The sequence below is a fragment of the Gorilla gorilla genome, chromosome 11 (assembly GCF_029281585.2).
Source record: "Gorilla gorilla gorilla isolate KB3781 chromosome 11, NHGRI_mGorGor1-v2.1_pri, whole genome shotgun sequence".
Taxonomy (NCBI): domain Eukaryota; kingdom Metazoa; phylum Chordata; class Mammalia; order Primates; family Hominidae; genus Gorilla; species Gorilla gorilla.
The window spans coordinates 119,511,981-119,537,383 of record NC_073235.2 but is presented as its reverse complement, the minus strand read 5'-3'; the positions used below and the strand labels follow the sequence as shown (position 1 = coordinate 119,537,383).

At 51.7% G+C, this 25,403-nt stretch overlaps 1 protein-coding gene and 2 long non-coding RNA genes across 9 annotated transcripts in view; 2 read left to right on the top strand and 1 right to left on the bottom strand.

Moving 5' to 3' along the window:
* LOC109025810 (uncharacterized) overlaps positions 1 to 25,403 on the bottom strand; it is a 78,205-nt gene that overhangs the window by 31,458 nt on the left and 21,344 nt on the right. The window lies entirely within an intron of this gene.
* Positions 2,236 to 3,661, top strand: TNP1 (transition protein 1). Of its 4 annotated transcripts, XM_063695194.1 has the most exons (4): positions 2,236 to 2,420; positions 2,621 to 2,791; positions 2,831 to 2,916; positions 2,970 to 3,660. In XM_063695194.1, the coding sequence occupies exons 1-4, from the start codon at positions 2,282 to 2,284 to the stop codon at positions 3,468 to 3,470; spliced, it is 897 nt and encodes a 298-aa protein (XP_063551264.1). In that variant the 5' UTR covers positions 2,236 to 2,281; the 3' UTR covers positions 3,471 to 3,660. The 4 variants fall into 4 exon arrangements, with proteins under 4 accessions (XP_063551264.1, XP_063551262.1, XP_063551263.1 ...); XM_063695192.1 differs by having other exon boundaries at positions 2,621 to 2,916; positions 2,970 to 3,661; XM_063695193.1 differs by having other exon boundaries at positions 2,237 to 2,420; positions 2,831 to 3,651.
* LOC129531957 (uncharacterized) lies at positions 12,559 to 13,391 on the top strand. The gene is made up of 2 exons (XR_008677480.1): positions 12,559 to 12,745; positions 12,907 to 13,391. It is a non-coding gene; the product is annotated as an uncharacterized lncRNA (long non-coding RNA).

Genomic DNA, 25,403 nt, shown 5'->3' with positions numbered 1-25,403 from the left:
TTTGTTTCTTCATCAGTTCCCAAGTCTGGCTGCCTTCTTCCCTGTGATCTCAGCTTCTCCTTGGCAGAGCAGGTCTTTTGGGGGTGGGAGGGATTGGGGAGAGAAATAGTATCCAGCCTTCAGGACCATCCAGAAAAATGTCTCTCAAACCAAAGAGGCCAGTTCCTCTGTAAACATTTTAGCCAATGGTTTCAGGCGTGAGAGGTGGACACAGAGCACCAGAGGACCTGTTGTGAGGACAATGTCTTCTCTCTTCCCTGCCTTGAAATGGCCCCACTTGTGCAAAGTCACTGTGATTGTGTTGAACTGTCTGTCCTCATAATATACCAAAGCAGCTAGACTGAACAAATATTTACTGACCACCTAGTGTGGGCCATGCTAGTACCTGCGGAAAATGCAGTAGAAATAAAAGGTACAGTCCCTAACGAGAAGGAGGCTATCGCCAAAGTCAGATCATTTCAGAGATCACCTAGCCCAATCTGCTTATTTTTAGAATAAGGGAGCTAACAACCAGAGAAGTCCAGTCAGGACCAGAACGAAGACACACCACCTCCTGTTGAAACCAGTCTAACACACATGGCTGGCAATGCAGGCATAAAACACGATTTCACACAATTAGGGTTGGTTGTCTAGACTTTAAAGCCAATATTATATGGACAATAAACTTTGAAGAAGTTTCAAAGGACAGTGAAAATTTGGTAAGTTGGGAAGTCTTCCTTAGAGATGTGGGGCAAAATGGGAAGGAACAGGATAGTTAGAAAAATAAAAGAAGGACTTTTTATTCATTGACCAAATGTATTTCACAAATACTTACTGAGCTTCTATTCTGTGGCAGGACTGATGAACTCCCAGGGAATATTCAGTAGTGAGCCCAATTTCTCAATTCCTGCTTTCACAGAGGTCCCTGCTTTCATGGGGGCATGTTTGTAGGAGAAACAACCAGCCTTGAGTGGACGCAGAAGGTCTGGAGTACCATGTCTGGCCTTTATCCCCATGAATGGCACCAGCATCCAGATAACTGCATTATACAGAAACAAAAGCCACACCCTTGACACCATCTGCTTTCACCTTCCAAATTCAATCCATCACCAAGCCTTGGTCTCTTGTCTACTTTAGATCTCAATCAACACCTTTCCTGGCCAGACCTAAACCATCATCAAATCTTTCTCTCTGCTGAACCATTGATGTTGACAGTAGCATCTCCCTTTACACAGCTCCTCCAGTCAATACATCACCCACTTGGCACCCTCTAATCTCACATGCCATCCTCTTAACATTTTTAAAGGCTTCCCAATGTACTTGATCATGGTTTGATCTCTGTCTCTCCCTCCAGCCTCATCCTGTACCATGTAGGGAGTTTCCCTCTGCCCTTCTCCAGCCAAAATGACTCCCTAAGTACTTACTCACTGATTTATGTAGACATCTGATGAATGGCTTTCTCCCCAGTGGGCTGAGAGTTCCATGAGCACAGTATCTACGTGTGTTTATCCTCCACTAATTTTCTACCACCTAAATGTATGGCATATGCTATGTGATCAATATCTGTGACTGAATTTTAAAAAATGATTAGGTTAATTGTTCTGAACCAGAGCCATTTTTTCCCTCACTTCCCCAGCCTCCCAAAGAAACAGGTGGCAATGTTTGGGAATATTTTGGGTTGTCATAGCTGCCAGGCTTCACTAGTGTCCAGTGGGTAATGGCCAGGGATGTTGCCAAACATCCTAGGGTGCACAAAACAGCCCACCGAAAGTTACCCTGCCCATTGTGTCAACAGTGCCAAGACTGAGAAATCCTGACCTAGATGAAAAAGAAGGAATATTTCTATTTTGATCATATTGAATTGGGTTCTGTAGAGTCAAGTCCTTACAGAAATAAATTTATTATCTCCGGATGCTGTGAGAGACTTAAACAGTCATGCATACACACACACTCAACGACTGTTACATTTCCTACAGGCAGGAGAAGCATATTTGAATGGTCTCTTGTACTCATCCGATGCCTGGCACAGGGCTGGGATTCAGTTTCTCAATAACACCTCTCTGGGAAAGCCTCACTTAACATAAAAAGGACCTCAAAACTGAGGGCAGCCCTTGAGCTGCACGAAAAGGACCACCTTATTTCACAAATATGACCAAAGTGCAGCAAAGATGAGTGACAGCACAATAGAGCCCCACCCACCTGCTGAGCCATGCCCCTTCCCTGTCACAATGGCCAAGGCCTTAAATACCCAGACTCCTGGCCCCCAGGCCTTGCAAAGCCCCTCATTTTGGCAGAACTTACCATGTCGACCAGCCGCAAATTAAAAAGTCATGGCATGAGGAGGAGCAAGAGCCGATCTCCTCACAAGGGGGGCAAGAGAGGTGGCAGCAAAAGAAAATACCGTAAGGGCAACCTGAAAAGTAGGAAACGGGGCGATGATGGTGAGTGAGGGATGGGGAGGAGATTGCCAAACTTAGGCACACATTGCTGCCAGGCCCTCCCTCTTGGAGGCAGCCCTCACAGGACCCTGAAATCTCGGCCTGAGATTATTTCCAATAACTAAATGCAGATTTGAGCAATAAGAGTCTTGATGGGAATGTTCTAATTCATGTCTCTGTTGCAAACCTGTCCTTTCCCACAGCCTCTGCCCTGGTACGCTTCACACAGCACCAAGCAGCAACAAGAACAGCAGAACGGTGGCTCCCTCTCCCTCTCCCTCTCCCTCCTCTCCCTCCTCTCCTCCCTCTCCCTCTCCCTCCTCTCCCTCCTCTCCCTCTCCCTCCTCTCCCTCTCCCTCCTCTCCCTCCTCTCCTCCCTCTCCCTCTCCCTCCTCTCCCTCCTCTCCCTCTCCCTCTCCCGTCTCCTGGTGCGCTTCACACAGCACCTCTCCCTCTCCCTCTCCCTCTCCCTCGTCTCCTGGTGCGCTTCACACAGCACCTCTCCCTCTCCCTCTCCCTCTCCCTCGTCTCCTGGTGTGCTTCACACAGCACCTCTCCCTCTCCCTCTCCCTCGTCTCCTGGTGTGCTTCACACAGCACCTCTCCCTCTCCCTCTCCGTCCCCCTCCCCCTCCCCCTCTCCCTCTCCCTCCTCTCCCTCGTCTCCTGGTGCGCTTCACACAGCACCAAGCAGCAACAAGAACAGCAGAAGGAGGGCTCCCTCTCCCTCTCCCTCTCCCTCCCCCTCCCCCTCCCCCCTCCGTCTCCGTCTCCCTCCCCGTCTCCGTCTCCCTCCCCGTCTCCGTCTCCCTCCCCGTCTCCGTCTCCCTCCCCGTCTCCGTCTGCGTCTCCGTCTCCGTCTGCGTCTGCGTCTGCGCCTGCGTCTGCGTCTGCGTCTCCGTCTGCGTCTCTGTCCCCGTCCCCGTCCCCGTCCCCGTCCCCGTCCCCGTCCACGTCCCCGTCCCCGTCCTCGTCCCCGTCTGCCTCTCTGCCCGGCCGCCCATCGTCTAGGATGTGGGGAGCGCCTCTGCCCCGCCGCCCTGTCTGGGAGGTGAGAAACGTCTCTGCCCGGCCGCCCCGTCTGAGAAGTGAGGAGACCCTCTGCCTGGCAGCCGCCCCGTCTGAGAAGTGAGGAGCCCCTCCATCCGGCAGCCACCCCGTTTGGGAGGGAGGTGGGGGTCAGCCCCCGCCAGGCCAGCCGCCCCGTCCGGGAGGGAGGTGGGGGGGTGAGCCCCCCGCCCGGCCAGCAGCCCCGTCCGGGAGGGAGGTGGGGGGGGTGAGCCCCCGCCCGGCCAGCCGCCCCATCCGGGAGGGAGGTGGGGGGGTCAGCCCCCCGCCCGGCGAGCCGCCCCGTCCGGGAGGGAGGTGTGGGGGGTCAGCCCCCGGACCGGCCAGCCGCCCCGTCCGGGAGGGAGGTGGGGGGGTCAGCCCCCCGCCCGGCCAGCCGCCCCGTCCGGGAGGTGAGGGGCGCCTCTGCCCGGCCGCCTCTACTGGGAAGTGAGGAGCCCCTCTGCCCGGCCAGCCGCCCCGTCCGGGAGAGAGGTGGGGGGGGTCAGCCCCCCGCCCGGCCAGCCGCCCCGTCCGGGAGGGAGGTGGGGGGGGTCAGCCCCCCGCCCGGCCAGCCGCCCCGTCCGGGAGGGAGGTGGGGGGGTCAGCCCCCCGCCCGGCCAGCCGCCCCGTCCGGGAGGGAGGTGGGGGGGTCAGCCCCCCGCCCGGCCAGCCGCCCCGTCCGGGAGAGAGGTGGGGGGGTCAGCTCCCCGCCCGGCCAGCCGCCCCTTCCGGGAGGTGAGGGGCGCCTCTGCCCGGCCACCCCTACTGGGAAGTGAGGAGCCCCTCTGCCCGGCCAGCCGCCCCGTCCGGGAGGGAGGCGGGGGGGTCAGCCCCCCGCCCGGCCAGCCACCTCGTCCGGGAGGTGAGGGGCGCCTCTGCCCGGCCGCCGCTACTGGGAAGTGAGGAGCCCCTCTGCCCGGCCAGCCGCCCCGTCCGGGAGGGAGGTGGGGGGGTCAGCCCCCCGCCCGGCCAGCCGCCCCGTCCGGGAGGGAGGTGGGGGGGGTCAGCCCCCCGCCCGGCCAGCCGCCCCGTCCGGGAGGGAGGTGGGGGGGTCAGCCCCCCGCCCGGCCAGCCGCCCCGTCCGGGAGGGAGGTGGGGGGGGTCAGCCCCCCGCCCGGCCAGCCGCCCCTTCTGGGAGGTGAGGGGCGCCTCTGCCCGGCCACCCCTACTGGGAAGTGAGGAGCCCCTCTGCCCGGCCAGCCGCCCCGTCCGGGAAGGAGGCGGGGGGGTCAGCCCCCCGCCCGGCCAGCCACCTCGTCCGGGAGGTGAGGGGCGCCTCTGCCCGGCCGCCGCTACTGGGAAGTGAGGAGCCCCTCTGCCCGGCCAGCCGCCCCGTCCGGGAGGGAGGTGGGGGGGTCAGCCCCCCGCCCGGCCAGCCGCCCCGTCCGGGAGGGAGGTGGGGGGGTCAGCCCCCCGCCCGGCCAGCCGCCCCGTCCGGGAGGGAGGTGGGGGGGGTCAGCCCCCCGCCCGGCCAGCCGCCCCTTCTGGGAGGTGAGGGGCGCCTCTGCCCGGCCACCCCTACTGGGAAGTGAGGAGCCCCTCTGCCCGGCCAGCCGCCCCGTCCGGGAGGGAGGCGGGGGGGTCAGCCCCCCGCCCGGCCAGCCACCTCGTCCGGGAGGTGAGGGGCGCCTCTGCCCGGCCGCTGCTACTGGGAAGTGAGGAGCCCCTCTGCCCGGCCAGCCGCCCCGTCCGGGAGGGAGGTGGGGGGGGTCAGCCCCCCGCCCGGCCAGCCGCCCCGTCCGGGAGGGAGGTGGGGGGGGTCAGCCCCCCGCCCGGCCAGCCGCCCCGTCCGGGAGGGAGGTGGGGGGGTCAGCCCCCCGCCCGGCCAGCCGCCCCGTCCGGGAGGGAGGTGGGGGGGTCAGCCCCCCGCCCGGCCAGCCGCCCCGTCCGGGAGAGAGGTGGGGGGGTCAGCTCCCCGCCCGGCCAGCCGCCCCTTCCGGGAGGTGAGGGGCGCCTCTGCCCGGCCACCCCTACTGGGAAGTGAGGAGCCCCTCTGCCCGGCCAGCCGCCCCGTCCGGGAGGGAGGCGGGGGGGTCAGCCCCCCGCCCGGCCAGCCACCTCGTCCGGGAGGTGAGGGGCGCCTCTGCCCGGCCGCCGCTACTGGGAAGTGAGGAGCCCCTCTGCCCGGCCAGCCGCCCCGTCCGGGAGGGAGGTGGGGGGGTCAGCCCCCCGCCCGGCCAGCCGCCCCGTCCGGGAGGGAGGTGGGGGGGGTCAGCCCCCCGCCCGGCCAGCCGCCCCGTCCGGGAGGGAGGTGGGGGGGTCAGCCCCCCGCCCGGCCAGCCGCCCCGTCCGGGAGGGAGGTGGGGGGGGTCAGCCCCCCGCCCGGCCAGCCGCCCCTTCTGGGAGGTGAGGGGCGCCTCTGCCCGGCCACCCCTACTGGGAAGTGAGGAGCCCCTCTGCCCGGCCAGCCGCCCCGTCCGGGAAGGAGGCGGGGGGGTCAGCCCCCCGCCCGGCCAGCCACCTCGTCCGGGAGGTGAGGGGCGCCTCTGCCCGGCCGCCGCTACTGGGAAGTGAGGAGCCCCTCTGCCCGGCCAGCCGCCCCGTCCGGGAGGGAGGTGGGGGGGTCAGCCCCCCGCCCGGCCAGCCGCCCCGTCCGGGAGGGAGGTGGGGGGGGTCAGCCCCCCGCCCGGCCAGCCGCCCCGTCCGGGAGGGAGGTGGGGGGGTCAGCCCCCCGCCCGGCCAGCCGCCCCGTCCGGGAGGGAGGTGGGGGGGGTCAGCCCCCCGCCCGGCCAGCCGCCCCTTCTGGGAGGTGAGGGGCGCCTCTGCCCGGCCACCCCTACTGGGAAGTGAGGAGCCCCTCTGCCCGGCCAGCCGCCCCGTCCGGGAGGGAGGCGGGGGGGTCAGCCCCCCGCCCGGCCAGCCACCTCGTCCGGGAGGTGAGGGGCGCCTCTGCCCGGCCGCTGCTACTGGGAAGTGAGGAGCCCCTCTGCCCGGCCAGCCGCCCCGTCCGGGAGGGAGGTGGGGGGGTCAGCCCCCCGCCCGGCCAGCCGCCCCGTCCGGGAGGGAGGTGGGGGGGGTCAGCCCCCCGCCCGGCCAGCCGCCCCGTCCGGGAGGGAGGTGGGGGGGTTAGCCCCCCACCCGGCCAGCCACCCCGTCCGGGAGGGAGGTGGGGGGGTCAGCCCCCCGCCCGGCCAGCCGCCCCGTCCGGGAGGGAGGTGGGGGGGGTCAGCCCCCCGCCCGGCCAGCCGCCCCTTCCGGGAGGTGAGGGGCGCCTCTGCCCGGCCACCCCTACTGGGATGTGAGGAGCCCCTCTGCCCGGCCAGCCGCCCCGTCTGGGAGGGAGGCGGGGGGGTCAGCCCCCCGCCCGGCCAGCCACCTCGTCCGGGAGGTGAGGGGCGCCTCTGCCCGGCCGCCGCTACTGGGAAGTGAGGAGCCCCTCTGCCCGGCCAGCCGCCCCGTCCGGGAGGGAGGTGGGGGGGGGGGTCAGCCCCCCGCCCGGCCAGCCGCCCCTTCCGGGAGGTGAGGGGCGCCTCTGCCCGGCCGCCCCTACTGGGAAGTGAGGAGCCCCTCTGCCCGGCCAGCCGCCCCGTCCGGGAGGGAGGCAGGGGGGTCAGCCCCCCGCCCGGCCAGCCACCTCGTCCGGGAGGTGAGGGGCGCCTCTGCCCGGCCGCCGCTACTGGGAAGTGAGGAGCCCCTCTGCCCGGCCAGCCGCCCCGTCTGGGAGGGAGGTGGGGGGGTCAGCCCCCCGCCTGGCCAGCCGCCCCGTCCGGGAGGGAGGTGTGGGGGGTCAGCCCCCCGACCGGCCAGCCGCCCCGTCCGGGAGGGAGGTGGGGGGGTCAGCCCCCAGCCCAGCCAGCCTCCCCGTCCGGGAGGTGAGGGGCGCCTCTGCCCGGCCGCCCCTACTGGGAAGTGAGGAGCCCCTCTGCCCGACCAGCCGCCCCGTCCAGGAGGGAGGTGAGGGGGTCAGCCCCCCGCCCGGCCAGCCGCCCTGTCCGGGAGGGAGGTGGGGGGGTCAGCCCCCCGCCCGGCCAGCCGCCCCTTCCGGGAGGTGAGGGGCGCCTCTGCCCGGCCACCCCTACTGGGAAGTGAGGAGCCCCTCTGCCCGGCCAGCCGCCCCGTCCGGGAGGGAGGCGGGGGGGTCAGCCCCCCGCCCAGCCAGCCACCTCGTCCGGGAGGTGAGGGGCGCCTCTGCCCGGCCGCCGCTACTGGGAAGTGAGGAGCCCCTCTGCCCGGCCAGCCGCCCCGTCTGGGAGGGAGGTGGGGGGGTCAGTCCCCCGCCCGGCCAGCCGCCCCGCCCGGGAGGGAGGTGGGGGGTTCAGCCCCCCGCCCGGCCAGCCGCCCCGTCCGGGAGGGAGGTGGGGGGTTCAGCCCCCCGCCCGGCCAGCCGCCCCGTCCGGGAGGGAGGTGGGGGGGTCAGCCCCCCGCCCGACCAACCACCCCGTCCGGGAGGGAGGTGGGGGGTTCAGCCCCCCGCCCGGCCAGCCGCCCCGTCCGGGAGGGAGGTGGGGGGGTCAGCCCCCCGCCCGGCCAGCCGCCCCGTCCGGGAGGTGAGGGGCGCCTCTGCCCGGCCACCCCTACTGGGAAGTGAGGAGCCCCTCTGCCCGGCCAGCCGCCCCGTCCGGGAGGGAGGTGGGGGGGTCCTATGTCCTATGACCCTGCCAAATCCCCCTTTGCGAGAAACACCCAAGAATGATCAATAAATAAATAAATAAATAAATAAAAAGAATAAAAAAAAGAACAGCAGAAGGGGAACTGCCAAGGAGACCTGATGTTAGAGCAAAGCCAGAGAGGAGCCTATGGAATGTGGATCAAATGCCAGTTGTGACGAAATGAAGAATGTATATGTTGGCTGTTTTTCCCCAACATCTCAATAAAACTTTGAAAGCAGAAATGTTTACTTTGATCTTTTGGTTGGAAGGACTTGAGTTCCTGAGCTAGGTGGGTTTGGGGAAGAATTGGCCAGTATGAAACCATTAAATGTGACTTGGAAAATATCAAAAGTAATTTGTCCTCCAATTCCCTCCCACGGTGGTCCTACTCTGGCCACACACTATTGCCGTATTTGTCTTCATCCCAGTGTGCTGTCTCTCTCCTCAACATGGAAAGGGAGAAGAGATAAAAAAGGGAGAAATGCATTCATTAGCATTAACCAAAGGATTCAAGCTGTTTCTGTTAGAGCTTAAACCAAAGGATGCAAGCTGTTTTTGTCAGAGCTTATAGCATAGAGGTGTTGAAAGCTAAACTAAAGACTTGGCCCGGAGATAGAGATCACCTGAAGGAGCTCTTAGAAGCTCTTAATTCATTGATCATATGGGCAGGATTAGCAGGCTAAGAGATGGGAACACCTTCTGAACAGAGACCAACATGTTCTTTGTAAAGGATCCTATTAGTAACAGTGGAAGTGATGAGAGTTTAGATTTCTTTAGGTTATTTTGGTAGCTATGTTGGGCTTGAGGTGGGCAAGACTGAAGAATGGGATATTGCCTCGTAGCATGCCATAAGCCTTAGTCCAGTGTGCCTAGAAGTAGGAATTGTCTCAATCTGAGTATTGATCATTTGACAGAGAACTGACTTTAGGGATAGAGCTGGTTCTGCTCATTTAGGAAATTCCTAAGCCCTCACTTTACCTTGTCCCTGAGTTGTAACACAATTTATGATGTCTCTGGTCAAGGATATGACATTCACCCACTCAGAGGTGGATAGTATTTTTCTTGTGTTTCCTGTTGCCTCAGAGGTAGCTCCAGGGTAGAAATGAGACTCATATTTAAACTCAAGAACCAACCACCCACGTGGTTTCTGGGGAAGTAACCAGGAAAGGGTATAAGCAGGAAGGAATGAGGGGGCATGAGGTTAGACACGAAGTTTCCAGCAGTCAGGGGTGTGAGACATGGGAAGAGGACACTATTAAGTCTGAGCCTCATGCAAATGTGTGGGTACCAGGATGTTGGTCCTATTAAGGGGTGGCAAGGGGTGTTCCTGTGGGTCAGAATCTAGAAATGCAATAAAAAAGCATGTTCATTTTTCAGATAAGTTATTTCACTTGTTGGGGTAAAATATTTCAAGTCCTCACTCTTCCATAACCCTAAGAATGAGCATGCTGATTCAGAGCTGTTTTCAAGTTCATGTGAAAAACATCTCTCCTTACCATCAGGCACACAGATACTTCAAAGTTTTCCATTGTCAGTTTCCCTTTTTGTCAAATGGAGGATAGGGATAGGGAAAATGCTTCATAACCCTCATCCTCCATGGTTGTGTCTATTTTACCTCCTAAATGTGACTTTTGTTTGTCTTTGCCTCTCTAACCAAACTCAAGTTAGTCTCAAATAATCCTATATGTGTCCGTAGTGTCACTGAACGAAGCTCTAACTTCTTAGAAGTTTGCACACATATCTGATCTGGATTCCCTCCTTCAAATCTCTGAAAGAACTCATCAGCCATGGCTCTCACCCTGCTCTCATGCCTCCTGGGACTTCCTCTGCCTCTGTATAAAATATAAACACACTTTGCAACACATGAAATCTATAAAATAAATCCAAAAAGTAAAAATTGTTTAATTATTTTAATGTGCTTTTGCTGCTCTTGCTGTAAATTCTTTTAAACTTAGCCTCATAGGTTGGGTTCTCAGGGAGTGGAGATGGAGTTTGAATGCAAGATGTTTATTAGAGGTCAGTACTTGAAGAGGGAGCTGAACAAACCATCAGGCAGTATAGCCAGGCCTTTATACCATTTATACCCCACCTGGCTGGGCTGCGCCAGTAAGACATGGCATTTCCCTGCTGAGGCAGACTCAGAAGGGAGCATCAGCTGGAGGTTCCTTGGTGGACCACACACCCACAATCTGAGCAGCTCACCTCGGTGTCTATTACAATTGCTCTCTGGATGATCTGTATCTTTTCTCAGCCTCTGGTCCCCATCTTCCCCTTAAGCCTCTTCACAGCTTGCTGCCTTGCCACTTCCTGCTGTGACTGTGTGTCATGAGTCTTCAAATGCTCTTGTGCACAGCTCACTTCTTGTGGATTGCCAATTTGCACAAAGATGACCTCTCCCATAGGACAAAGTCAACAGTCAGGAACAAACTAGAATACCGTGATGCTGAGTGTGCAACATTTACTTCCCTCAGGAAACTTGTTATGATTAGGGAGCCACAGATCCCTGCAGATGGTCCAAATGAAGACTTTGTCAAAGGGATTATTTACAGAGGACAGACACCTAGAGCCTACCAATGAGGTCTTCAGACCCTTAGGACTGAGAAGGCAAAAGGGCAAAATAGCACAACAGGAGCCCATTGACAGCCAAAACTGTGTGTGGGAAGGAATGGTTGTGAATGGACCTCCTGGTAAAATCTGTACTAGGAGGATCGCAGCTGTTGTCAGGCTCAGACACAGGGAGGAAACGTTCCATCATTTATCTAATCTCCTGCTGCTGCTCTCATTGGCGAAATTCAGAAGTCAACAGACAAGAGACCCCAGGTGACACAGAGCATAAGGGCCAGCCCCCTGGGGCATCAAAGAGCAGAGAATGTTGGATAAAATCTCCAAAATCCAACAGTGATATCTGACACAACTTTGCAGACAAAATTCTTCTTTCCTGGACTCCTTAGAAGTTTGTCACTTTATCAACCTGCTTATCTCCTCCCTTATGCTGTCATGGACCAAAGTCCCTTCAGAAGCAAATTGTAGAGAGATAGAGTGAGGAGAGAGTTACACAGGGCTCCTGAACCCTCACCTTAAAAAGCTTGTTTTCATGTTATTTGCTTGACAGTATTATCCCCAAACCAATACAACGCAATGTTCTAATGCAGTGCTATATCTTCACAATACTCTAAACACTGAAACAATCTAATTAATCATCAGGACAGGCATGTGGTGAACAGCCCAAGACTAGCCACGGCAGACAGATCCTCGCCTGGTGACTTCAGCCTCTGCCTTCTTAGACAGGTTGTGAAGGAATGGTAGCCGCCCGGAAAACTCTACTTTGCACTGGGAACATTTTCCAGACCCACATATTGGAAGTTTTTCAACACTGGCATTGATGTAGTCTCTGTACCCCAGGAATATTCATTCTGTCCCTCTGTTTACAGTTCCTATAGGCCCAGCACCTACAAGGCACGCGTAGGGGTCTTTGACCATGGGGACTCTCTTTCAGAAAACCCAAAGGCCTCACCCCCTGTGTGCTTTTTCTCCATCTCCCTAACCAAGGAGGACTTTGTTTCCCTCCCCAGTTTTCTCCAGAACGCTATGTCCTAAAGTCATCACTTGTTTAGACTTTTGGAAAAGTGAAAAATCAAAAAAAAAAAAAAAAAAAATGAAGGATCTTGGCCACAAGCCCTTTTGGGTCACCTTGACCTTCATGTGAGCTGACTTGGATATGGGGCCTCTGCTCCACTGGCATCAGAGCCCGATGGGAGTGGCGAAGCCCAGGGGACCCACGTGTGGGTGGAGAAAACCCCAAGGAGCTATGGAGAACACAGCCAACTCCCACCTTTCACCCAGCCTCCTCCAGATGACCCTTGGGTGGGACCTGCATCTGTGCAGCTGCAGGCAAACAGGAAGTTCTGGAGAAACGCTCAGGGCTATGTTTAGGAGGTGAAGGCCCAGAAATGGCAGCAGGGAGGAGACTTTGTGCTCTGGGGGTAGCTGGTGCAAGCCAGACATGGCCTGGGGCTTGGCTGTTGGGGTCACCCAAATGTTCTGTCCTTTGAAACAAGAGAACAGCAGCAGCCTGAAAACTCTCTCACTTTCTGGCTTTGCAATCTGAGCACTCGCTTCCAGGCCTATGCTGGGAGAAGAACCCAAACAGGGAAGGGTCTTAATCCCTGACCTCTAGGAGCAATGGGCCTTGGTTCCAGGTTGATCTGCCTCACTGGGCTGTACATGAGGAAGCTGGCTATTTCAACAAAGCCTGCCTCTCCTCATGGCTGGCCTCACCAAGCCTCTCTCCATTCTCTCCCCAATCCCTCCCACGGCACTCCAAACATGAGCTTTCTCCTGCAGCTGAGCCCTCCAGCCATTCCTTAGCTCAGTGTTCCAGAAGTAGTTAGCATCATGGTACAAAAGGGTTGAGAATCAAAACCCAGGGACCCGACTCCTTCTGAGCCAACTCCTCTTGCTTTGTGACCTCAATTGACCTATTAGTCCTGCCTCATTTTAAGCTTTGCACACCTCCTCTCCTGCAACTGGGGCCATTTCATCTCTTTCAATGGCCCGGCATCATCATCGCTGTATGCAGGCCTGACATCAGGCAGAAGGGAGTGAGGCAGCATGACATAGGATGAAGCAGAAAGGCACTGGGGTGAGTGGGCCAGCGTCTGAATGCCCACTCTCTAGCTGTGTGATCTTAGGTGAATTTTATAACCTCCATTAACTTCATCTTCCTTATCTGTAGGATGCCAGTCATAAAATCTACCTCTCAGGTGGCTTGTAAGAATCTAAAATGCTGTAAATTATAGGCCCTGAGTACATTGCATAACCCCTCATTTCTCTGTCTGGACTGGTCTTTTAGGGATCATTGTGCCTGTATGATCTTGACTCATGACTGCTTCCCAGACCTTAGTCTCAGGATGCCACACCGGAAGAGGTGGACCCCACATTTGAAGACAGATGTCCCTGGCGGTGCCTGCCTGCTCTGCAAAGAGCTAGTCCCAGGCTCCCATTGTGACCTAGCACCTCAACCTCTCCTGACCCTTTCGCCTAGGCCAGATCCTGAGATCGGAGAGTACATACATCTCCCTGGGGCTTGCTTTCCTCTCCCATAAAATTTAGGAGTTGGGGATGATCTTATCCCTCTACCTAGACTGTAGACTCCTGGGAGCGGGAGGCAAGGCACTCACAAGCAAGGGCATCAGAGTAACATCAAGACACAAACAGCCATGGAATCTTGGGAACAGATCAATGAGTCCACCTCTTAAAATATTGTAAAAAATAAAATCTGAGTACGAATGTTGGTGAAAAGGACCAAGGATGGATCAATAAACTCACCAATTAGCACCATACTTATTTTTTTCCATTAGCACTGGCAAGTATCTTTAAAATTAATTAGGTATGAAGTCCCTGGGTCTAACACACAGGAGGTTTTTACTAAAAAGATGTAAAGAGCTTGAATTTCACAATCAGCAGGGATCATCCTCAAAAATGCTTTAGAACAAAAACTTTTCTAAAAGTTGAAGGAAGGATACAGCCTTCAACAGTCCTAGAAACTGGAACTTTATTTGTTGAAGTTCCCTTCAGGAACACAGAGGAGCAACACTACACCAGCTATACAATAATACTTCTGCAACTGTATGTGATAGAATCACCAGGAGATCCTGATAAGATGCACACTCTGATTCTGTAGGTCCAGGGTGGGCCCAAGATTCTGCATTTCTGAGAAGCTCCCAGCTGGGGCTGATGTTGCTGGTCCAAAGACCAGAGTGAGTAGCAAGGACATAAGAATACTCAGTTGGAAGCTCTCTCCAAACTTCTACAACCATTCATTACCCCTATCTGAATCTGAGCTTACTTCCCAGGGATATCAGACAAAAAAATGAAAGAAGAGATAAGAGGGTGCTGTGAAACAGTTAGGCTTCTCCCACCATGGCCACCATTGGACTCTTGAAAGGGGATCTCTGGGTTGTCTGTCTGTTTGTTTGTTTGTTTGTTTGTTTCGAGTCGGAGTATTGCTCTATCACCCAGGCTGGAGTGCAGTGGCGCGATCTTGCCTCACTGTAACCTCCGCCTCCCGGGTTCAAGTAATTCTCATGCCTCAGCCTCCTGAGTAGCTGGGACTACAGGTGCATGCCACCACCCCCAGCTAATGTTTGTGTTTTTAATAGACCCAGGGTTTTGCTATGTTAGCCAGGCTGGTCTCAAACTCCTGACTCAGGTGATCCACCCACCTTGGCCTCACAAAGTGCTGGGATTACAGGCGTGAGCCACCACATCCAGTCGGGATCTCTGTTTTGACCACGTAACCCTTTCTTTTTTTTTCTTTTATGTGCTCCCCTATGCTGCAGATCATGTGCAGATCATGAGCCATATCACCTCCAACCTGCTGCCCGAAATGTGCATTTGTTTGCATTTGGTTGAGATCAGCAGAAACAGATTCCAGGTCACTTAGAAGTGGGGTGGGGTGGGGAGAGGATGAAATCTATTAGTAGAATGTGGAAGAGCTTAGGGAATAGGAGGAAAAGCTGAACAACTGGGCCTCACGATGGAAACCAGGCAGGCATCAGATGGGGCCTCAAGGGCACCCTGCTTTGATTGAAATGACTGATTGTTTCTCATTCTTACATCACTTAACGCTAAAAATTCAGAGTCCCAGGAGAGAGAAAATGATGACCACACTTGTGTTGCTGTGGGGACAACAAGGGCTGGTCCTAAAAGGAAAATTGAGAGACTAATACCAAAGATGGTTATATGCATGCTGATCAGCCAGACACAATGATATCCTCTACAGATGTAAGAAACTACTTCCCTGCAATGCAAAGAATTCCAAGGTACCAGCAGCATAGCATAAAAACAGCACACAACAGCCACTTTCTTGAACCCCTAAATCTGTGAACACACTTATGCAGTTTTTTTCTGTAAAATGGCTATCTCAGCACAAATAATTTATTTAGAATACATAACATATATTTTACTTTTCACCACCAGAACCAGAAGGTAGCTTCATTCTCAACTCCATTACTTTCCCTGCCTAGAAAGTTTTACCACATTAGGAGAGGTATTAGAAAATGGGGTAGGAAGGAGGGAGTCATAGCACACTGCACTGCAGGTCTACATGCTGGAAGGACGGCCAGGCTCATTTGCTAGTGAGCATGTTTTATATTCATGCCACAGCAAAAGGAAATGTGCCTGGGAGTCATAGACTCTCTGAAAGAGTCCAGGATAAAGGCGGTGATGTCCTTGAAAGCCAAGAGTACAATGACATAAAGGTGTGGTGGTTGGAGGGGACCCTGGCCTCAGGGCACTCCATCTGCCCCTGCCTAATAGACCCCTCTTCCTCTCCTTTTACTCCGAACAGCCAGGAAGCAAGACATGCTCTGGCTGATTCAGCAGACAGAAGCTCCTTGGGGTTGCGGCCTGTGGCTCTCCAGCCTGGGATCCACTGGGCTCATGCAGCTACCAAGCACTGGAAAGAGGGCGCGTTTGAATGTCGACGTGCTCCTATGATCACAGACACACCAGCCACCAAAGACATCATGCGAGAAAAAGAGTGTAAAATATCTCATTCATAATTTTTTACATTGATTACATGTTAAAATAATATTTAACTGTATTAAGTTAAACCAAATAATGAAAATTAATATTTACATGTTTCTTCTTTGCTTTTTAAAATGTGGCTGCTAGAAAAAATGAAATTACAAATATGACTTGCATTATATCTATTTCCATATTTGGATAGAGTTGGCCTAGGCTGCCCTGGGTGTTAACTCCTCATTCCTCATACTTTCTGCACTTCGCACTTAGAGCAATGCCTACTAGCCAGGCCCTGTGCTACACAGAGCCCATTATCTCCCCCGCACCTTTCTTCTCTCTCTGTCTCCTTCTGTCTTAGTTTAACCCTATAGGTCTAGAGGTGTCGAGGTGATTGCTGAGGCACTGTTGTGATGTTCTTGTTGCTCTCATGCTCATCCTTGTTGCCTTTGATGGACCTATATGATCACCTTATCTGGAAGTCTGGAGGCAAAATTGTTCACCACTGTATATCTGTATCTTTTCTACACAGACAACACTTAGCTCCTTATGAATGGGCTCCAAGTTGATTGGTTTATAAGCATATAAAGTGAAAACAGAAAATGTATTCTTTTTGATATATGAGGAAGTTTTCTATGTCACACACGGAGGAAAGGATAACTTGACATCTAATTTTCACCATGATCTACTCACACCTCTGCCTGCTAACTCTCTCTCTCACACACACACACAAACACACACACACAGGCAAAAAGTAGAGAAGAAAATATCAAGGGAGTGGCACTCAGCTTTAAATTCTGTGTTATTTCCCATATATTTATTTGAAAATACTAGAATTTCATTAATTGCACGTTTAAGAAGAATAATGACAGCAATACTCGTAAAACACCTACACCAGATACTCTCCTCAGAGTGTTACATGTATTAACTTCTTTCACTCTCATCACAGTCCCATGAAGTAGATATTATGATGATCTCTATTTTAGAGATGAGAAATGTTTCCAAGGTCACAGGGCTAGTGAGCAGCAGAGTTGGGGTAGAGCCAGTCTGTCTTTTGCCTGTGTGCTTAACAACTAAGCTATGCATCTGTGTTTTACAGGCAGAAAAAATGAAGCCTGGAGATTGGGAAAGATGCACTCAACATGGCTCAGTTAGTGACAGAGGCAAAACTAGAAATCTGTTCTTCTGTACTCTATTGCCCTCCCTCCACCCCCACAAATGCTGCTCCCCCACCTCCCCCGTCTCGCTACCCGCAAAACCAGACTACGACATTGTCTGAAGTGAACGGGAGTTTTGATTGCAGACCTAGGATGCTTAGGCGTAGAAGACAAGGAAGAGAAGACAGACGATGTTTCTCATATCTCTTGATCTGATAGAGACAGGGCCAGTTGATTCAAACCCTAAGTAACAAACTATAACAGAAAAACCCAACAGCCTGATTCAAACCCTAAGTAACAAACCATATCAGAAAAACTCAGGCTTTCCCAACAGCCTGTTCTAGACTCAAATCTTACAACAATAACTTAGCAGTTACATAGCCTTGAACAAGTTATCTAGCTTCTCCAATTGCTGTCATTTGCTCTGTAAAATTGAGTTAAGAACACCTTCTAGGATCAACATGCAGATTTACATGGGATCCACATACAAAACAATTCACATCATACCCAGTATATCCTGGGTACTTGATAAACATCAGTTCCTCCCCAGACCACCCTGACCCTTCTCAAGGTTAGCTGGAACCAAACGGGGACCCCTGAAATCTCTGCAAATGGGTCTATCATGGAGGACAGTAAGTGTGTAGGTCTACAGAGTTGCCCCAGGAGCAGAGATGGAGCAACCTACACACCGGTCACTGCATAGCAAGTCGGGCAAGGGTTACCACCGAGAAATCCACCCCACAGCCTCACTCTGTGTTGCTAGAAAGAAAGAGAAGGATTGTGAGCTTTTGCTTGAGTCACAGAAGCCTTTTGTGTCTCCCCGGAGAGGGGAGGGTGGGACCTCAGGCTAACGGAACAGTAGTGGGCGGGGTGATCTGGCAGCCTTGATTTCATCGAAGAAAGGCTGGCTTGATGCCCAGCCTGACGCGTTGCAAGGCCAAGGCTGGAGGTGCCCTGTGAGGTGGAGACAGGTGTGGGGAAAAAGCAATGACTTGGAAAAAGGAGCTGCCTCATTCTTATTTCTTTTAGATTGCATTTTAACTAAGTAAATTCCATTTTTAACACTTTTTGTGCTTAAAAGGAGCCCATTTTCCATGCCCCAGTTTCCTCTACAAAAACATAGGAACTCAAAACATTGTGGAGCTCAGAGGACATTCCCAGGCCCATCTTTTCTATCTCCCAGTACACACCACAGACGGCTCTCGCCCCTACTGAGCAGATGGAAAACAAATGGGTGAGACCCCCAAGACTCCCAGAGACGAGAAAGCACCTTCTCTTTCTAGGCCAACTTGACCTACCATGGTTTTGGTTGGAAGGGAACTAGGCCAAAGACCAAAAGGAGGCTCCCTTCTGGAAAGAGGCCTCTTCTGTTTCTCACTATCACCTTTCTCTTTGAAATTCCTCCCAAATGTTAAAACCCAGCTCCAAGGATCTTTTCCTAACTAACCCAGGCAAAAATGAATAGGCTTTATCACCTCTCAATTCCTGGCTCACTGTGCATGCCCTTCTAGAGGTCCTCACTTTCTAAGAATGCAATGATATTATAGCTGCTAGGGTCTCTGTTCCTAATGGAGCATAATTTCCCTGAAGACAGAACCATTATCAGCTCTGTCTCATCCACATGGCTCACAACAGGGCTTCTCAGGCTGGGATAGTATCCTCCCTACTAACTCAGGATTTATTGAATGTCTACCCTATACCCAGACTGTATTTATAGTTTCCCACATTCATCCAGGATGACAGCCACTGTTCTGTAAATGTCTGTGGAGTAAAAGCCCCTTACACCGTAGACTGGTGCTTGTGTAGAATGAGTGGTCCAGGTACCAATTTCACCCTTCAAGTTATATGCCTCTAAGGTGAGCAGGGCATCAAGATCCACACGAAAGAGACAGGTTTTACCATGACTGTGCTGAGAATCTGAAAGATGAAAAATATTGTCCTGGGTCCCTCAGAGTACACACCAGGAGTTCCCAATTTTGTCCATTCCACAACGCCTCAATTCTAAATGTAATTATTTGGCCAAATAGGGTAGAAGAGGGCTCCATTAACCCAAACTGCTACTCCAGGCCTGGACATCCCATGAGGACAGGTAGCGTGACATTTTGTACTCTACTGTCTCTAGCCTCTGGTAAAGTGCCTGGAACACGATAGTTGCTCAACAAATATGTGTTGAATAGATGGACAGATAGAGGTGATGCTGCTGACAAGCGACCACATACATCTTAGGAGGAGGATAAGAATGAAGAACATCACAGTTAGAAGGGACTGTGAAGTATTGCAAGACCAGCCTCTTATGTTTAGATTAGGAAATGAGGGCCAAGGTCACATGATGGAGTAGAAAGAGCACTGAACCAGAGTTTGGGAGACCTGGAAGCCTCAACTCTGACAAAAAAAACAAAACAAAAAAACAAAACAAAACAAAAAACAACTCAGAAAAAAGAATAGTCAGCAGGGGTGCTGCTGGGGAAGCAGTCCTTGCCATATTACCACCACCACCCCTCCACTGACCAGGTCACGTGCTCTTAACACATGTATGTTTATGCTCTCCAAAATCACATTTCACATTCTCAATTCTGTTCCTATGTATTCTCTAATTCTAAGCTCCATGAAGCTTGGGGCGGGGGTCATGGTTTTGGTTTGTTCTTTTCTCACTGGCCATGGTATCCCTACCATCCACCACCACAACTGAATTACATATTAAATATTTGTTAAACACAAGAAGTTATTAATGATACATTCCTTCTCAATTGCATGCTAAATTTTCCATGCAGTCTAGAGTGGCTCTCATTGCAAATGTAGCCACCCTCGTAACTGTAAAGTTGCATTTGAGAAAGCTGATGAGAACAGAAGCGGGTTGAATTCGGCCCTAGAGAGCTGGTAAAAAAACAGAAAAATGTATGGCTATTGGAGCAAAATCGATTCTGCCTTCAAGATGGATGGGGTGTCTTTCAAAACTCAGACTAACGCTAATCTGAGCTGGACTTGAGAGACTTGCTCCAGGGTGGTAGGTCTGGGGAAGATGGGAATGCAGAAGACTCTGTTAGTGGAACTGAGAGAATAAGCAACCAGCAGCAGTAGCCAAGTGGCAGCTGGGAGAAAAGTTTGGACCTCAATTTGAGAAGGTTCGTACCTACAACACTGTTGGCAAGAACTGGGTATCCTCCAAACTCAGGACCAAGAGAGGCAGAAGAGTTAGCCAAAGACTGATGCATACGCCTGTCATTTTTTATTCTGTTCTGTGTTAAGCTGACCCAGTTGTGTGCCTATAAACCATCCTTCCATATATAAACTGTGTATTAAGATATTGAGCTCCATTTCATGAAGCTGGTTTATCATCCAGAAAGACTTTAGATTTAGAACATGAGTGACAAGGTAGATCATGGTTCTAATGTCTGGTCTGAGCAAGAAAAACGTGGCAAACTAAATGAGGCGGCCAACAAGTCCCATAAACTGTGAGAGAGGAACCCTGGGGCTATGTCTGGGGTGTCCAGGAAGAAATTTCAGCTCTAAGATTTTTGAAACCTTGGTGTGTAGAAGTTGAAATAAAAAAAAAATTAAAAAAAAAAGTTCAAGAGCAGATCTATTAAAAATACAAACGAGGCTGGGTGTGGTGGCTCACGCCTGTAATCCTAACACTTTGGGAGGCCAAGGTGGGTGGGTCACTTGAGGTCAGGAATTCAAAATCAGCCTGGCCAACAGGATGAAACCCTGTATCTTCTAAAAATACAAAAAAAATTAGCCAGGTGTGGTGATGGGTGCCTGTAATCCCAGCTACTCCAGAGGCTGAGGCATGAGAATCACTTGAACCCAAGAAGTGGAGGTTGCGGTGAGCAGAGATCGTGCCACTGCCCTCCAGCCTGGATGACAGAGTGAGACTCTGTCTCAAAAAAAAAAAAAACAAAAAAAGCAAACAAGCAAAACATCGGGCTCAGAAATTTCACCTCTAGGCATCTGCTATGGTTTGAACATTTGTGGCTCCTCCAAAATTCACGTTGGAACTCAATCCCCAATGCAACAGTATTAAGAGGCAAGGCTTTCAGGAGGTGATTAGGCCACTAGGAATCCACCCTTATGGATAGAATTAGTGCCTTATAAAAGGGCTGGAGGGAACTAGATAGGTCCCTTTTTGCCCTTCTACCTTCTCCCATATGATGACTCAGTGTTCATCTCATCCAGAGGACACAGCATTCAAGACACCATTTTGGAAGCAGAGACCGGATCTACTAGACACCAAATCTTCTGGGGCCTTGATCTTGGACTTCACAGTCTCCAGAACTGTGAGAAATAAATTTCTGTTATTTATATATTGCCCAATGTCAGATTTTTTTATAGTAATATTTGTTCTAAGCCCAATGTTTTGCTTGTTTGCTTTTGTTTTGTTTTGTTTATTTATTTATTTATTTTTTGAGACAGAGTATCACTTTGTCATCCAGACTGGAAGGCAGTGGCACAATCTCAGCTCACTGCAACCTCCACCACCTGGGTTCAAGTGATTCTCGTGCCTCACCCCCTCGAGTAGATGGGATTACAGGCGCCCGTCACCACACCTGGCTAAGACAGCATGTATTCTAGAGAAATTGTTACATCTCTGCACAAAAAGTGTTCCATAATAGTCATGGCAGGATTTAATGTTAACAAGACTCTTAACATAGTTATTTAACTAATAAAAATATGCCTGCTGCAAAGTCTAATATGGACTTCTCCACTGAAGTACACCCTAAGGGACCAGTCAAATCAATTAAATTACATCTGTACCATGATACATCCTATAGCAGTTCAAAAGTAGATATGTGTATGTGTGTGTGTACGCATACACACACACATATACATATGCTCTGATATGGATAGACTTCTAAGTCATATTACTAGGTAAGCAAAAAAAGAAGCAAAACAATACATATAGTATGATCTTGCTTAAATATAAGAGGATAAAACTTTTTATGTTTAAAAATAAAGTGAATGAGTGTGTGTCTATGTGGTGTGTATATCTATATGTGTATGTGTGTACATATATTTACAAACACACATACACACACACAATTTTGTACTTTTTTTATGTTTGCACCAAGCTGTTGACAGTGATCATTTCTGGGGGGGGAAGAGTGAAATTAAGTGGTGAACAAAGAAGACTTTTGATCTGTCTGTATTGTTTGAGTTTTATTACACATTACTTCTATAATTAACTTTTTTAATTTCTTCAAGCTGCAAGCAATTTTTATCTGGCAATAAATGGGAACACCACCAGTCTTTTAGCATAGAGAGTCTCTTTGTTCTGCGGAAATTTCCCAAATGAGGCTTTTGATGATATAAAAGGACTTTCTTCCGTGCTCAAGATGTGGTTTCCAGAAGAAAAGGTTATTTTGGGGGATTAATATTCCCTGTGTTAACATGTCCCTGAGTTGGAGCAGGACAGACTGGACTAGGAGGTTTATAAGGACATGTGCCCTAGCTGAGAAAGGAACGAAGACCCAGAGGGATGGCAGGTCACTTATGTCTCACTCAACAGCAGCATGCTGGGAGTTGGGGCCCTTGCGGTTAGAAGTTTGAGGATGAGAGGCTTGAAATATTTTCATTCTATCTTTCATGCAACTCTGGCTGCAAGCTGTGCTCTTTCTGTGCCCAGATGACCAAGTAAAGCCCCAAGTCACAAGACACCCTCTCTCTCTCTGCCCTGTGTGGAAACACTCCTGCAGACCAAGCATTGGTGGTTATTGTGAATGGCATTGTTTCCATTGTATTTTTCAGTAGGCCATTACTGATATGCAATAAAGCACTAAGCCTTTTTAAATATTTATTTTGTATCTGGCTACCTTAATAATCTCTTATTAGTTCTCCTGCATTTTCAGCTCATTCTCTCCATTTTTTTTTCAGTATGCCATCTGTTATGGTTGAATTGTGTTCTCTAAAAGGTATATGTTGGAGCTGTAACCCCCAGTACTTCAGAATGTGACTGTATTTAGAGTTAGGACCCTGAAAGAGGGGATTAAATTCAAACGAGGCTGTTAGAGTTGGCCTTAATCCAATCTGACTGATGCTGTTATAAGAAGAGGAAATTTGGGCACATGGGGACAATCATATGCAGAGGCAACAAGAGGTGGACATCTGCAAGCCAACAAGAAAAATCTCAGAACAAACTCAACCTGCTGTCTCCTTGATCTTGGACTTCCAGCCTCCAGAACTGTAAGAAAACCAGTTGTTGCTTAAGCCACCCATTATGTGGTATTTTGTTATGACAGCCCTAGCAAACCAGTACACCATCATACAATCAGAAAATACTCAGAATTTTGGCTGCTCTTCCCCATAGTTCTGCCACTTATTTCTGTTTCCTGCCTTATCCTATTGGCTACCATATCCATTCTTTTCAAGTTTAGGATGCAGTGCAAGAGGGGAAGTCCTCGTCTGACATCCCAGTAGGCCTGTTTTTATTAACTAAGTCACTCAATATGAAAGAGCTAACTTTAAAAGGCATTAATGTTATTCAATTAATCCTAAAAAGTTGACACTGTCATCCTGGTGAGTAGATCAGCGGATTGAGGTTTCATGAGGGTAAGTGACTTGTTTTGGTTGAAATTCAGACTCCAGCTTTCTCTAGTTTCTAAATTGAATTCCTTGCTTACTCTATCTTATCACCAAACAATTGACCAGCAATGAAAAAAAGAAATTTTAAGTATTTATTAATCAATGTGATGATTGCTTCTTTCAAGGGCTTAAATTGTCCTTGCTGCCACTAATTCTTGCTTCCCCTTCCTTGTGGGAAGAGTGTTTTCTCCAAAGGAAAGATGGGGCCGAATAGCTGTAGAACAAAACACACACTTCTTAGGGCTGCCTTCCCAGCCCTCTCTGCTATATGGCTCAGAGAGGCAGCAAATATTAGCAGGAAGTATTTGGTATGGTGGCAGCTTCTAAGAAGATGGCTCCTGCCTCTACTGTTCAGGAGTGTGGGCTATAGAGAGTGGCTTACTTCAGTGAATGAGATACAGCAAAAGTGATGATATGTCATTTCCAAGGTAAGGTTAGAAAAAGACTGGCTTCAATCTTGCTCACTCTCTTTTGCACCCTGACTTATCACACTGATGGAAGCCAGCTGCCACAATGTGAGGGGCCACATGGAGAGTGATGCATGGCAGGGGACTTAGAGAGGCCTCTGGCCAACAGCCAGTGGAGAACAGAAAACCCATTCCAACAGCCTGCAAGGAACAGCATTCTGACAACAAGTGAGCTGGTTGAGTGGACTTTGAAGCAGACCCTCTCCCAATTAGGCCTTCAAATGAGCACACAGCCCCTCCTAACACCTTGAGTGCAGCATCCTGAGAGTTTGTGAGGACCCAGCTAAGACACACTCATTTTTCTATCCCATAGAAACTGTGAAATAATATGTGTTTATAGTTTTAAAACCACTAATTTTGGGGTTAATTGCTTGCACCGCAATAGACAATGAATAAGTTCAGTCTGGAAGTGAAAAGACCTGGATTCCAGTCTCACCTCCACCAATAGTTTACGATGAACCCTTAGGCTAGTACTTTTCTCTCTCTGAGAATCTGACAGCCCCTCTCCTGTGAAATGAGGAATGTGAGAGATAGCTCTAAAAATCTCTTCCAGCTTTCAAACTTTATAAGCCTCTTGACACAACATCCTAAATCTTTTCCTATGTCCCCTCCTACTCTTTTTCTCCTCTTTCATGTGCCCCCTCCCTTCCAGGCCCTCTGGCCTCTACTTGGGCTCTGTCATCCCTGCTGTTTTCAATCCTGCAGTGAAAAAGAGAAGATCTTCCTGGGGGAAGAGGCCCAGCCCCCGTGGCCCAGCCCAGGACTTTAATGGAACTTCAGAAGCTAAAGACAAAAGGAAGGGATGCCACTCTACTCTGTGAATTTCTCAGCAACTCAGACATTCACAGGCTGCTGCTAACCGCACACCTCAGCCCTCAGCCCTCAGCCCTCAGTCTCCTCTTCAACTTTTAGGAGACTCATGTCACATGTCCTTCCATGTTCCCCCAAAGGAAGCTCCAAGAGGCTCTCAAAGCCTGTCACCTGACTTCGGACAACACCTGGGCCTCAAGTCAGCCCAGCATAGTAAGTTCAGCAAATGGCATCTCCGGAGACCGGCGCCTTCCACGGAGAATGCTGACCTGGTGCTTTCTCCAGAACATCTGGTCTGGTTCCAGGGGAAGCAATTCACAGGCCTGAGGAGGAGGCAAACCGGCCATCTGGAGGGTGGGGCCTGGTTTGGGAGCAAGCGCTCTGGAGTTCAACTCTCTGTAATGCCACCGGATTGCCTGGTTGACAAGGAACAGGTTCCCAGCGTTCAGCCTCAGTTTATATTTCTATAAAATAGAGAGAAATCCCTGAAAGATTTCTACCTCTCCAAACACATCTGCACCCACACTTTACAAACCTCTCCTCACAGACTTCTCTTCAACACCCCCAATCCTTCCTTAGAGGGCCCCCAACCTCCAAGAGACAGTACTAGGGGAGAGCGCCTGTTTCCTTAAAGACAGAAAGCATGGCAAAGTAAAGTCACTAGTGAAATTTAAATACAGAATCTCTCCCTCTATTGCCTTCTGGTTCTGTTCTCTTGAGAACAACCATCCGTGCAGCCCAGCGTAATAATGAGCAGGTCCTGGCAGCTGTGATAATGGCCCTTGTGTTCTCTAGAAGGGGAAAATGAGGTA

Excerpts from the sequence above, each read along its gene's own strand:
- TNP1 (XM_063695191.1), top strand. The coding sequence starts at position 2,282 with ATGTCGACCAGCCGCAAATTAAAAAGTCATGGCATGAGGAGGAGCAAG. Across the intron at positions 2,421-2,620 it reads TAGGAAACGGGGCGATGATG|CCTCTGCCCTGGTACGCTTC; the intron begins GTGAGTGAGGGA and ends CCTTTCCCACAG.